Raw genomic sequence first — 15,228 nt, forward strand, 5'->3', positions numbered from 1 at the left:
GGCGTGATTGAAGAATTAAAAATGGTCAATTTGCTACTATACTATACTAAATTACTAAAATTATACCTAAATGCTTAGAAAAGAATTAAAAAGAAACACTTGCTTCTGACAATACCTTGGTTTTAAGATTACCAGTGCATGAAAAAAGCTGATAACCGCAATGTTTCTAATAGATTCTGGTAAGGGTTGCCACTCAGCACTTTGATCTTTACATCTATTGGCATAATGTCCTTTTTAGAATCTAGTTTGGATCAAATCTTTTGGATCATGGGATCAATCACTTGGACCATGCAAAGTTTATTATTATTATGCACATTCTAGTGTCTTAGCTTAACGACACTAAAACGTGCGTTACGTCCAAAAGAGCATATTAAAGTTTGTAATGGAAGGACTAGGCATGTTTAACATAGTTCTAACGCAGGACAAACAAAGAAGTGTCTTTAGTTTTAAATGCCATTTAAGAATCTGTCTAACGCGTACAGGTAAATAAAGAATCATAACATAGTAAGGTTTTCAGCTTAGCTTTTTGATGAAAATTTCACGTATAAATGTGCCGTGTACAAAAATGCAATCAGGTAGTGGCACAGAAGCCAACCAGGACATGGCGTCTATATTATCACATTCGAAGCACGATACGTTATCTCATAGAATGCTCTTAAAAGGAGTTTCCTAGAGCAAATGTTAGTTGTTATAGTAGTTCTATTTTGAATTATTTTTTGAATAAGGTAGCTGTCGTAATTGTAGGGTGTTATATACTGACTCGACAGCCTTTTTAAAATAGATGCTGAGAGTAAAGTGAGATAAAAATAATTGGTTATGTACATTAGTAAACAATACTTAGTTATAATAATATTTACATTATTTATTTAGTAAATAAGTTATATTTTATAAATAACGGTTCCTTAGAGTTAAGTTCACGATAGTTCACTTTAACACATTCTGTGGAGTATTTGTGTAGTCCTAACTACGGGTTCAATGATTGTAACATAGATAATTTGCAAGTGACAGCTCGAGCTGCAGTCGTCATCACCGCATCAAACACGTGCGCTTTGTAACGCATGTCGCCTATAGCCTCATCGCTTTGTTCTTCGATTTCTACTTACCTTAACCTGATACGTTTATTCTTTCGAGGCAACTATTGGTATGGGCATGTCCTATAATACTATCTACTGTTTTCGTCCTGGCGCCATGTCGTTTAAGGGTAAGTCGATCGCCTTAATACGTATTTGCGGTTTCTCGTCCAGGCGCCATCGCCAACCAGCTGACCGTGACGTCATAATCTTCCCTCTCTTCCCCTCAGCCTTGGTTAATGCTTCCACCGTAGCCTCTTAGAGGCCACGGTACAGCTTGTCTACTTGTGTGATTACCATATAGTTTGCTTCTTACACGACTCCGTCCACGACAGCCATCTCTGCTAGCGGTGCTAGCTACCGGCGCCAGCTACCGGCGCCAGCTACCGGCGACATACAGATAGATCTACTCGCGTGTAGCTGTATGTTTTAATACTGTACAGTTAGTTCGCGCTCTCTTTCCTTTTTCGCTTGCATCGGTCCGGCTGTCTCTTCACCCGTGACTTTTGATTCGTGTCTCATTTGGCGAGCGCCTACAGCTGCTAGGTGGGCGCCACTATAGCGACGATACCGTAACACTGACGAAGGCCCGGGCAGAGAGTAGTTGCCGCACTTACAGAGCAGACATTCTCTAGTCTATTTCGTCTATACACACAATGAGAGACAATACAATATGTTAAGTAGTGTTTGGTGATTCTAAATTCGTTTTACGTAACGCACGCGTATTGTTTGCTTTAAACGAGACCGACCGACCGACCGACAACGAAAGGAAGAATGGGATGTATCCGTGATATTAAATCGTAGCATTATTATGGTGTTCTTTATGCTTACCCCAAGGTAATGTAACGTAATTTCAACTACAAGTGTTCATATATGTGTCAAACGTGGAACGCTTTCTGTCACCTTACGGTGTTTCGCATACACACTTGAATGGTCTAATCAACTCTAAGAGAAGAACAAATCTAGTTACTCGATTATGCTTTACGACTCGAGTATTCTATTCAATTCAAGGTTCTAAAATGTGCGTTTCAAGTTTCATATAATAAAGAAAGCACAATTAAATTATTTTTTTGATGATCACTTTTTCTAATTTTCTTTTTCAGTAATTATGGCATCTGTCTGATTAAAATGTTGTATCGATTATAAAATTACTGCTGTTATTGACTTGAAAAGCTATTATTAGATGCGAATTAATAGACCACTGGTAGTTATTTATGAAATCTACTGAAACTTCAGATTATAAATCTGCCTAGTAACTATAGGGTAACTCAGGCCTTTCGTCGCGTCAACTATTACTTTGTCATTTGTGATATCTCTTGACTGTGTTATATTTAGTAGGTTCTGGGCGTATAATAGGCCGCTTGACTGCTTTTGTTTTCTTTTAAAATTGATCATTTGTAGATTGTTTGATCATGTTCGACTTGCATCAGTTTCTGACGGTTCTCCCGCGCAACCGTCGATTTAAGTGTTGGTTGAGTATACGTCACGATACCAAAAGTTGCTTTACCGCTTTCCTGCTCTCCGACGAGGGGGTTTATTACAGACGAACATCTGTTTGTTGCTAGGTGCATCTAAACATAGCAAACTCGAAGGTCACTCCTCACGCCATATCCATACGAAGTTGAATGAGTTAAGTGTTCTACCAGAAACAATTAACGGCATATGTTCCAACTGAAATTTCAGTCGACAGCCGAGGAATTACTTGTTGGGTCTTTATATAAATAAGTCTATAAAAATAACGACAAACAAACTAAGGGTTATTACATAAGAAAACCGTAATAGGACAGAACTTAGCTTATTTATTTCTATCCTCGACCCACAAATGGCGGTCCAATGTGCTCATACTGATGCATGTGGGCAATGGTCGATGGTGGGGTATTTGTGTTGAAAGGTTCCATCTTCAGTTAAAATTGAGTTACCGAGTTTTCGATTTCCTTTGATGTTTCCAGATAATATATTTAGTTCGTCTCAGAACGTTTAAAACATGACATTAGTCGAATTAAAACAATCGGCAAATAATGCCTTTGAAGTCAAAAACACAGACAGGGTGTTCAGTGTTATTTTCTTAAAATGCTAGGGAGTGCGATAAATGACATCAATATATTATATACGTATATTATAAAAATCACATAACAAACCATGGGACGAATTTCCCCTTGACAAATTGCGCATTCGTCAAACACTTTCTCAATAACGTTCAATAATATGCAATGACAGGTTGTAGTCACATGCTTATTCAGTCGTTCAGAAACGGCAGCGGACATGGCCGTATGTTTATACACCAGTTACATCCGAACAAGATGATTTCTAACACAGAATTAGATTCACATTGCAGGTGCCCTTCGGTCTATGCAGTAAACATATAATACTTCGCACGAGTCTGCAGGATCAAATACTGAGATGTTTGTGCAGTACATGCTAGGTTATGTTGTACTACAAACCCAACAACTTTGATCGGATAGAAATTGGTGCTCAGATTCGCCTTCTGATATGTCCTCAACCACTGCATGAACGACATTTGCCTTACCGGCTTTTCATGAGTGCTTAAAAATTTGGGAACAGATATGAAGTTAGTCGTTTTTCACTAAACGGCACAAAACAGAGTGCATGATATGTACGCCAATACGGGCCTCGGAATACTCATTGTTGTAAAAAGCCCGTTGAGGTCAATCCTAATGCTTAAAAAGATTTTCCATTATTTAATGAGAGTTTTGTGAGACTAAAGAAACTGCTGTTTATGAGTTATGCCCTTGCCTATGCCATATGTGCAGCGTGACCTGCAAACTTTCAGAACAATTCACGCAAACATTCGTACAAAAGTTTCAATCACTCAAATGCTATGGCTACGGATTTATTTTGACTTGATGATTTCTATCACTCTAGCCTGGTATCATTCCATGCAGGATCTCCGCAGTTGTGATTATGTATTTTGGTCGATAAATAGGCTTATTTTACAAAACACGGTTAGCAATGCCAATAACCAATTTTTGTGATCATATGTAGATTTCTTAATAGGTGTTTACGTAACTACAGAAATATATACTTAGGAACTACAAACTCATGGATACTACCAAAAAATTGTCTGTTATCAATTACCCAATCCACCCTGCATTTGCGTACTCAAATGATGTAATTACTTTTTAGTATTTTTTTATAATTATTTTAACGGAAAGAATAATAATTTAACATGCACTCACACCAACGTTTTTGAACATTAAAACACAGAGCATTATTAGGCAGGAAAATCATATTGCCGAACGCCAAAAGTTAGGCAAAAAGCCTGTAATCTCACATAGTGCGCCCGTTATATTTATCAAGTGAACACATAGGAGTACATACGACAGTAAAAGCGATCCTGGCAATAGCAGATCTGTGGATAAGTGATGCATAACGGCATAACGGTGGCCGCTGCTTTAACAAGGCTCAAATTCGTCATCGAAAGTACATCATTTCTGTTGTCGTTGTTGAAATATCCTTTTGACACTGCTACTTAACCGGCGTTATAGCCCCGATAAAGCATTATGGTTACTACAAGCTGAGAGTCGGCCATTCGACTGTTTGCACGCTCGTTTCGGCCTAAGTCCTTGGGACGATTTAGCAAGGCTTGTCTATATTAATAATCTGGCACTATTGAATTGACAACTGAAGAGACAGCAAGCGCTTCACAGGGAATGACACTGAACGCTGATTTCTACACGTTGCTATTTCCCCAGGTGAACTGGCATCACGAAATGTATTGTTTGGCAGTCGTCGCACGGTCCGCCCTTTCCCGTAATGCCACTCTTTTAATAACAGTAGCAAAGGCAACTCAACAACGGTGAAGTTTCTGTTCCCCCGTTACGGGCACCAGTATCACCACAGTCAGTAGTGCCACCAACTATGGCGGCAGTAAAAATAAACATAGTTACAACAGTTCATTCTTTGTGTGCGATTGCAACGCATAAGGTATCGAGGGCGGAAGCTAGTTTTCTGCATTTTTCAACCACTTGTGTATTTTTTTATAGAGTCGAACTTCAGCAAGTACTAGGAACCTTATCCTGTCTTGGACCTCTTAGCGCTTATGTTGTCATATTTGGTTCTACTTAGTTCAGAAAAGAAAAATCCGTGCTTGTGCCGGTCACGAGTTCAAGCAATGATTATCTGTGGGCTTTGTTATTTCATAGTCAATTTCTTCAGTACGATGCCGTCAACAGGAGACGCACATGGCCTACTCCAGTTGATTTGAAGCGATATCATTGCGTTCAGGAAGCCTGTAAGGCCAAATGAAATGAATATCAATATTGAATCAAAACTGAATGCATTCATGACTTCGTGTGCTGGAACTCCGTGGAAATCCCTCTTTTTTTAAAGATCAGTCGATAGAGAGTAACAACAAAGCTTTGTTGTGGGGTGTGCAATAGTGAACTCTGATAAGCGTGCTTTCAGTACAAGAAAAAGGACTTCGTACGCTGATCCTTGAGGATTAGCGACCAATTGTTAGCGCTATCTACACTATGTCTCAGTGGAATGTGTATGCGTGCATGTATGTACGAAACTGACTTGTACTATGGCTGACTTAGGATCGCACGTATGTAAAATCAGTTACTGAGCATTCCTTTAGTATCCTTGCATTGGTTTTGGTAAGCAGCTATTTTTTCTATATTTGTTTTTGTCGGATACTGTACCTATTGACACTTTTATCGTAGGGCTAATAACAAGTGACGAGATACTATTGGAGAACTTTTTGTGGCAAATTTTAAGTAGGAAGCCTGTAAATTTGTCAAGGCAATCAGACAGGACGACAGCCTATTAATAGTTCAGATATCGGTATCAGATATGTATGTTGCACTTGCATCACCTGTTGACAATCGGAAACTCATTGAACTTGCCAGAAACATTTCCTAGAATCTGATTTTGGTCCAAATTGGTGTGGATTTTAACTAGGTATGTATTTGTTTTCCTACCGCCTCAGCACTAGCAAGAGACTCATACAAATTCAATACCAATTTGCGTGCGTTTTTTGTTTATAGACAACGGTAAATGTCACTGTTTTATTATTTTGTGAGCACCGGCCCTTGCATAGATGGCTTAAATATTGTGAGATATTAGGTGTGAAGTTAAGGGGTTGTTGGTTGTTTTTCATTTTATTAAACCGAATTCGTAGATTTGTGGAGTGTACCGTAGCCTAACGAGATGGATCATAAATGTATGTAAGGCTAATTGTCGTAGATGAAATAGTTGCATATGCGATAATCTCCCTAATAATAACCTTTTCCTAAGGAAGACATTTTTCACACTTTAAAAGATAGGATAACTTAATAAAAATATTAAGTCTACAGAGCGCGCGAATTCTACTGAAAATACTTTGTAAATTACGCTCCACGCCAGCATGATGACTAGTCTGTGAATGTCGTCTTTCTATACTTTGACGCAAACAGAATGAGTTCTACCGTCGTTTTCGTACGATCGCCATTCATTGGTGATTGTCGAATCAGCATAAGCTTTGACTGAAAACATTAATAAAACTGAGATGAAGGGGTAGTCAAACCTGAAACGGGAATCGTGCAGCCGTAAGTTCTATTTGTTACGCAGAATGTCACATTGACTAATTCGATAGATAATTTCGTTAGTAATTTAATGTAGATCTATGCTTTTCAAAAATATTTCGAAGGGCTCTTGAAAAGCACCAGTTTAACATAGATCTTGGCTCTTACGGCAAATTGACCTTTTTCACCGTTTGGCAGTGAGAAGTGGGGAAATCGAGTTGTTGTAAGATAGCAGAAGTGCTTTTTGGCCAAGATGCTGTGTTAGTACTGTGATACTGGTATTTTTCCATGCAATAGGCACGTATGATATGCAGCCTAAACTAGTCGCTCACCTTCTAACTGTTAGTCATGAGTACTACAGCAGAAATATACCCCGTTTGCCAGAATAATCGAGTAGGTGCCTCCAATATCATTTCGACTTTGTACCGAGTGTCAATTGTTTGTCGAAAAGATGTTTTTTTTTTTTACAGCGGACGGACACAGCCCTGTATGTGCTTGATTCGATCTCTTAATGTTTGTTTAATGTAAATCTGTGTCCCATCCTGGAGTTACATTGAGCCAGGTGTTCACATTGCACATTCATCAGTTGTCGACTCACCTATTTCAATAGATGATTTAATCATATTGCGAAAAGTTATACTCATGATCAACAATAACTGATTTTTGCAAGTTTTGAACTTGGTCCATTATAACGTTATCTCATTTTAATCGGGCCTTGTAGGCATATACATGTGTATACTTTGGTTAGCCACCTGGTCCTGCTTAGGTCCAAAAAGATATGAGTCGACAAAAGAATAATTTCGTATGTCCCAGCACTATCATTGATCCACATTTCCGGCACTTTCGCAGACCTGCCAGCGCGCTCTAAAAACAACAAGATCATATAATACACATTCTAGATCAAGGGTTGGCAAAGAATACTCTCCCGAAATCGCTGGAAAGATGCACGCATAGCGACACACAAAAGCACCTACAAATCTAAAGATGGTTTATCGACCTTTATGCCCTTTCTCATCAACCACTTCGTTAGGTCAGAAGACTACATTGTAACGAAAGATATGCCGTTTTTTTGCGGATTATAAGCTCTAAAGAAATAAAGTGTCACGTAATGGTTATAACCGTTTCTGGCGTTGCTGTTGCGCTGACAGTGGCCACCTACGTGGCTAGGGAGTAGTTTTAATAGAACCACTAGTTCTATTTTGTGCATCTGCTATGTGCATGGACGGGCGTATGTGTAAACAGCGTTGATGGCGACGAGCTCCTGCGATCCGTTTAACTGTCTGTTTTGGTCGATTCATGGTCATTTATTATCTACTGAGTAGTTTGGAGACGCCCATTTCCACAGGGAACCATCTCGTCACTTAAATGAGTAACGTTCACCGTCTACGCCGTTTTGGGATCATGTCATGCATTTAAAATGTACCTGGTCGGTCGGTCGGTCGTCTTCGTCTAATCATGGGGATGACCGTACGCGCTATTTTTGAACTCGCGCCTTATTTGCGTTTATGACATTTAAGGCACTTTATCTTATTGAAAACACTGTCACCGGCGATAACGAACGCAGAACTACGATACTCAGTTTCAAGATTTTCTGAAAACAAATGCATTGTTTGTGATGACCTAGTCGCTATAGGCACATGTGAGCGTGCACGTGCTCGGATAGCTAGGTAGTCTCTGGGTGGATATTTTGCGCACGACGTGCTTTATCATCGCAACGTTTACAACTTTTGATTTACTTTACAACAGTTTAGTAATCTGCAAACCGCATTCGTAGTTATTAAAAGTACTGGGGGAAAGTATCCTCTAAATTGTTTTGGAGCTGGCATCATCGTACTACTGAAGTAGTTGGGAAAAGAATGTGGTGCAATCGCGCTTCTTTATTAATTTATATAAATAATCAGTCAACACAGAATTAAATTTTCTGGATCGCGTAAGTTAAATCAGTTGTTTATTATACAATAGACAAAACAACGCGAACCTCTTTCCGATGTTCCTTCAACAACGGCTTTACGCATTTCAACAGTGCTCACAGAGACATCTTCAACTATAATAGTTGTTTCCCGCAGGAGAAATGAGGAATATCAATAACCATATATCTCTGATTTTGTTATTTAAGCAACTCGTTGCATGACTAGTTGTGATCACCTGTCGTTTAGTCACCTATCGTTTACTATTGCCGTCTTAAAAGTCAATACCTGTCTCTAGCTAGTAACAAATTTTTCCTCAGGTTTGCTTCAAAAGGCCGTGTAGTATGTGGGCCACTAAACTTGTTATCCTTAGACTATGTTTGTTAGATTTCATGATTAAAGGAAACGGCATAATGATAAGCATGTATAATGGCGCGAAAGTATGAAATGGTGGTGAAATTGGTTCACACACTGGTTAAGCAGTTTTTATACTATTAGGCATAACAATTGACGAGTTGATAGAACTACCATATTTAGTCTCCTAATGTACATTTGAATCTGCTATCGATACCCTGTTTCGGTCAGGCCCTTGACGATAAAAACCTATGCTGGAATTTCATGTAAAATATAAACGTTCACGTAAAATATATATATATATATATATGAGGTATCAAACAACTAAGAGTACGCGTTTATTTCACATGGCCATAGTAGACATTTTAACTAAGTATCTGAAGGCCAATACACTTAATTAACTTAAGTTTGCTCACTTGTTCCAAATGAAATATGTTGTATATGTATATATACAATGTATATATATTATACAACGGTGGTGGTTATACAAGTTAGATGTTAACATACCGAGCTTTTCCTCCTTACTTATAGAACGCTGTTGTTCTACAGTACATGAGGTATTTACTGCTGGCATCCTTCGCCGAGCGTAAGTACGGCAACGCTATACAGTATACGAATTCCAAAGCACGAAGGCTCCTCAGTTAAAATTGGTCAATATTTATTCAGCCGCGTGCGGCTGCGAGGTTATAGACGCTGTGTTGACTACGGGTACTAGGACCAGGTTAATCCACCACATCCACCCCTGGTACCCCAGCAGCGTTAACGATGTTACTATTAACGGGAAGGCGTCAACTGATCGGTAATATTTACCGGATGTCGTTTTGCGGTGCAACCGAACAGACCTTCTCTCGCGTGTCTGGAGTAGTAGATCGACCTTTGCATAGCAGCTCCTCTCGAATCAATATCACACGACCCTCCCAGTTTCCCCTGCAATTATTTAGGCGTCGAGCTAATTGACAAAATCAATAGTTCAAGCTGATTCTGCCCAAAGCAGCTCACAAACCAGTAAGAGTATACTGAACAAACTCAAAATTTGTTCTCTCCTGTTAGCCTTGTTGCCTGACAGGGAGGTAGCGACGATCGGAGGTCTCTCACTAGTAAATCTATTAAACCTTGAATTGGACTTGCTTTTCTTCGTTAATGTACTCTTAGCTTTGCGCGATGTCACTTTCCCAAGTTTAAGTTGTTTGCGGAATTTGGACCTTTGTTACTGGATGAATATCGAGAAATGACAAAGGAAAACTGGCGGATTAATACTGATAATAAAAGAGCACAAAGAGTTCACGCGGCCGCTTTACCTACTACAGACACAAATAGATAGTTTGTACATTAAGCAGAGCAGAAGTCGCTGGTCAACTGGAAAATTTTCATTCCATACTTATTCAATTAACGGACTTCACGAAATAAAAAGTGAAGATCTGATTACACAACACAACAACGTAAATTATCAGTTGGACACGTACGTTTAGTTACTGTTTACGCAATATATGAACTGTATAACATATATATAAACGTTCGAAGCGTGTCTCGTATTCTTGCTTTGGCGCATTACTAATGATGAACCTGCGCCGACCGTGGCCCTGGCTGATTGTTTCGCTCTTATTTTTTTCTCTGAAGGTGAATGAGCAATCAAGTAAGAGCTACTAAGCCTTTCATTTGTTGATTGTATAATACATCACTATTACTGTCCATTAATATCGTGTAGCAAAGAAAGAAGAGTCGTTGTTTTGATTGCCGAAAAGACGTATCGCAGCTTCCTGAGGTGCATGAAGAGAACCTAATACGCGTATGTATGGTTACGCATATACCATTTCGAACTGCTAACACAAAGTACAGAATAGATGATAACAGTACCCTTACACGCATAGCCTGAACATTTAAAAAATTAAACATATACAACTACATGGTATTTTGTAGAAGCTTGGTGAATATTTGTATTTTATAATAAACAGCTTTTATATCAGGCAGGTAGTTTTTATTCAGGGCGTACGCTATATGGTGCTCGCTGCGATGGTCCCACGTGGCAACGCGATTTCGGCGTTGGAGTGATAGTCTGACAAATGTATTATAGTTTGAGCTGCTTTGGAGCACCGGTAATAATCAGGTGTCTAGCTTCTAATTTTCGATTTTCACCTAGTGGAAGTTGGTTTTTACAACTTGTTGCAGTACGTCTGCCTCGATTCTGCGTTAGGCAATCAATGACCAACCAACATAGCATGATCGTTTCGCGTGTAAAATAATCTTCGAGTTTAGAGTGCGTCACCTCAACATCGGGATATCTATACGCTACTGATATAGATTAACTTGTGAACAATGTGATCAGCTTTACGAGGTCTAACATTGATATTTAAGGCCGATCCCAGCACTTCAACACGATATTTAGAAGACAACCAGAGCTTTCTCTGGTGCGAGCCTCTTTCAGGTCGGAGAAATTTCCAAGACGACAGTATATTTCCTGTCATCCGAACAAACGAGGCTATGGTTCGTTCTGTATTTTCTTGTAACCAATACATAACATGCATATGAAAAAATGAAGCAACAGTCAAATGTATTTTATTATAGAAGCTATCCTTGCCATTATTTAGGTACAAATGCGGCAATTTGATCTGTTTGCCGTGCCGACGTCATAGATTGGGCGTGCGTTGGAGCAACATTGAAATTTTACGACAGTGTTGACTTAAGACGAGTGACATTTTTTGACACTCAGCGGCCCCCGCATGCAACAGCCTAGAAACAGTCAACTATCTAATAGATATGTGAATTATCGTTGAAATGATACCAGGTGCCTCTCCAATGACCGTCATCGGATTGGTAGAACCGCATTGGTTGCATCCCGCCAAGTAATAGCAGTTCAGTGGACGGCCCAGTCTTTAGCTGTCACACGAAGAGCGGTTAGATTTATGGATGTATTTTGGAAAGTATCCAATTCACGGCGTCATATGGCACGGTATATATGTTATATGGCGCTGGATCGCATGATGGCAGGACGAGCTAAAGCTATGTTATCGTGCATGCACGTTTTATGCACCAACTGTACCTCGGCTACTGTTCAAATACGACGAGCGAGCGCGTAACGACAAGGAAATGTAGTAGAGTTAATTTATTGTTAGATCCGTCGAGTGCTTTAGCTATTGTATCTCGTATTAGACAGCATCTAGCATGCACCGATGATAACTATCGAGCAAGCGCATCCAGACTTGTGGGTGTATGTTGCAGTCTGCGCCTGCGTAGGTTTCCAAATTCGTTCTGATTTCCGAGCAAATTTCATATGATTTCCGCAAAAATCATATGAAATATCTGCACGAGAATGACTTGTTTTTTTTTCATTTTTTTCTAACGGTAATTTCCAAGGGAGGTGGAAAGAAAGTACGAAAAACGTTATTTTCATTACGTATTGAAACGTACAAGATGTCGCAGAGAAAAACTTCCTTAGATTAGAAATTCAAGTATCTTTCAAATGCCGACGCGCGTCTCCCGTTAACATCATAACGGGAAACGCTCGGTTTCATTACAATTAAGCTCTCATTAAGCGTCACATGCTTATTAAGAGTAAGCGCTCGAAAACTAATTGTCGCCCGCTAAACACTAATCAGGAGAGTGTTTTATAGTAAAATGTATATAGAGTAAATGTATGTAAAATGTATATAGCAAAACGAATAGAGGACGCATATCCTGCCAATTCGCGTCTCCTTTTTTTAGTGAGAACGATAAACGAGATCAAAAAAGATTATCATCGTAAGTATCTCATGTAATGATAAAACGAGATCTTTTCAGTAAAATTTACGTGAGATTTTCCACAATTTTATCGGCGAGTGACGAGCCAATACGCCCACGGCAACACTTCTACTGTGGAAATGCATATCGTGTAAATGTTTCATGATCAGATACAGCTGAATTACAGAGTAGATGTATAACACTGATGATTTATGCTGAGTTAGTGAAGTGTACGTGTTACAAATATAGGTCTTGTTAACGTGCTGGCAAGGCCAATCATATTCAAGCGCCTCTCCCTAAGCGCTAAAATAGCAGATTAACGCACAGACACGGAGATGCGACAGCAGCTTTACGCAGGAAATTTACACACACATGAAGCTGAAGCGATGAGGATTATTAGGTATTTATGAAGCTATCAAGTGTCGTGGGCCATAAAACATCTCGATAACTCTGAGGGTAATCATTTGTGCATTTAGGTTGCTTCTCACGTTTTTTCTACACGAATTTTCCGATAGCAAAGGCATAGGGACAAGAGAGCTGCAGCAGATTATCTCGAAAGACGGCTTAGGCGACGTTATCTAACATCTTTCCAAGCGACATACCCTCTTTAATAAAAATCAGAGCTTAAATCTACTCTGAAATCTTGAACCGCTGGCGGAATCTAACCAGAAGAACCCAGTTTTCCTGTAGATGTTGTGTCCATTTTTGTCCTTTAAAATACGTGCCTTTGTCAAATAAATATCTATTTATTTATTATTAATTAAAAGTAAAAGAACGCTATGAAACATCGTCAAGTTTCCACATAAGATGAGATTGAGCAACAATACAGGCGCGGTGCTAGTCGTACCCGGGAAGTTTTGAAAAGAGCGTGTCTTGCAGTTATACTAGAAGATCATTATTTGCAATCGTTTTTAGCTGAAAAGGTATTAGGAAATGTCGGGTCAGTTTGACGGTGCGAGAATGCTTTGTCTTCCTTTTACCCTATTAGAACGAGTTCTATCTACTGACTACTAAGACTCCAATTGACCTTTTAGCATGAACTAGTCCGGCTGATTGTTTGCCGGTCAGCATAGTTTCGGCCTGGAGAGAAAAATGGTAAAGATAAGGCCCGTTAGAAAAAGATGTTAGTTCCTCAAGGACAAGCGAAAAGAGTCTGTCAATCTAGATTGTGTTAATTCGGTTGGTCGTTAATCAAAATCAGCCTGTGTCTAGTTTTCCACGTTTGAAAATGACACTTCATTATCATTCACGAACACAAAGATGGCTGTCAGTATCTCTTACGCTGATCTACTATCGATGTGAACATTTATTCCGTGGACATCTGTGCTTAACGTATATTACATAACCAACCATGAATGAGACCATTCGAACTTACTTCAATAATAATAATACAATAGACGTTCTATGAAACTTCCGCAAAGTGAGTGTAGGTAACTAAATAGTAACTTTTTCTGAAATCGTAAATATCGGCAAAGGCCAGAAAGGTTGTGATCTGATTAAATCAATTTTTTTTTGTCTCCAGGTAAAACTATGAAGGACGTGAAGTGAATCCTACCGATATGGGACATCTTATTGGTTACCTTGAACAGGTAAAGGTATCATTGTACCTTATATTAACCTATAACATCATAATGGCTTTAGGCTTTGTTTTGCTCTTGGCAATTTGTTACATTATATTTATTACAGTAGGATCGAAAAATATTCAGGTTGCCTTCAACTAAGGTTTGGTATCTGCATGATGTAACCGTAGGTCTTTTTTTTACACATAGTTTTTCTTTAGCGTTTGAGCCGGTGCAGCAGTCGACGCACGACATGCATGTTTAGCCCGTTGCGCCGAACCTATCATTGTATAGATGCACGTACCTCAAACAATAGCTCTCATTGAAGTTCGACTTGTTACTGTACAAAATACAGAGAACATCTCTCTCGAAGTTCTATCAGCAGCATCTTGTGGAGCGATACTGATCATTTCTGTTTGTCAATAGATCTTTATCTTGATCACGCTATTTCCTAACGACGAATTTCTTGATTTAGACCAATTAGATCTTGATTAGATCCGATCTTTACCTTAGTATTATTTTTAATATATATATATATATATATATATTCTTAGCTAATAAATGAGAGCTTAATGGGCAGCAAATTATAACATGTAAAAGAGACCTAAATAGCGTCGGCATCGCTTTCATGTCCGCCGGATTACCCTTTAAGCTCTATTACTTTACAGCTTATTGTAAATAAAAATACAAACTTTATTGTAGAATAATAATGACATGTATCGTATTCTACTGATATTTAAACCGTTCCGATATCGGTCGAAGTCTCATACTTACGGATAACGAAACCGGCCGTTCCGTTTTCCCCTGCTCTGGCGGATACATGGTCCTTTCTGGCCACCACAGTTTCCTGATTACGTCAAAAAAACCAGTTATGTGTCACTATGGCATTACTGTTTTCATGATGAATGATCATGGTCGTTATCCGACGATGAAACTAAATAGTGCCGTAAAGTATAGATATACATATTACATACAAAAAAAAGCTCTTTTTTGGGAACTCTATTATATACAAGTATGTTGTAATACATGTTTGTAAAGTATATATGTATACCAGAATATTGACTATTGTCATCATTTAGACTGTTTTATTGACTAATAT

At 38.9% G+C, this 15,228-nt stretch overlaps 1 protein-coding gene and 1 long non-coding RNA gene across 8 annotated transcripts in view; one reads left to right on the top strand and one right to left on the bottom strand.

Annotated features, from left to right (window-relative positions):
• The first annotated feature begins 1,045 nt into the window (after positions 1-1,045).
• Positions 1,046-15,228, top strand: part of LOC111246325 (exocyst complex component 5-like) — a 22,374-nt gene continuing 8,191 nt past the window's right edge. For 2 of the 7 annotated variants that reach the window (XM_022795750.2, XM_086983637.1), the window contains exons 1-2: positions 1,674-1,907; positions 14,093-14,159. In XM_022795750.2, the coding sequence (XP_022651485.1) occupies positions 14,130-14,159 (30 nt within the window). In that variant the 5' untranslated portion in view covers positions 1,674-1,907; positions 14,093-14,129. Of the gene's footprint in view, positions 1,617-1,673; positions 1,908-4,886; positions 5,016-5,499; positions 5,690-13,971; positions 13,991-14,092; positions 14,160-15,228 lie in introns of those variants that run through there. The other 5 variants (XM_022795756.2, XM_022795753.2, XM_022795752.2 and 2 more) reach the window with 5 other exon arrangements.
• On the bottom strand, positions 1,576-4,550 carry LOC111246327 (uncharacterized). The gene is made up of 3 exons (XR_002671640.2): positions 4,410-4,550; positions 2,578-2,741; positions 1,576-1,715 (listed from the first exon to the last, which is right to left on the bottom strand). It is a non-coding gene; the product is annotated as an uncharacterized LOC111246327 (long non-coding RNA).

This window comes from Varroa destructor, unplaced genomic scaffold (assembly GCF_002443255.2).
Source record: "Varroa destructor unplaced genomic scaffold, Vdes_3.0 BEIS01000003.1, whole genome shotgun sequence".
Classification (NCBI taxonomy): Eukaryota; Metazoa; Arthropoda; class Arachnida; order Mesostigmata; family Varroidae; genus Varroa; species Varroa destructor.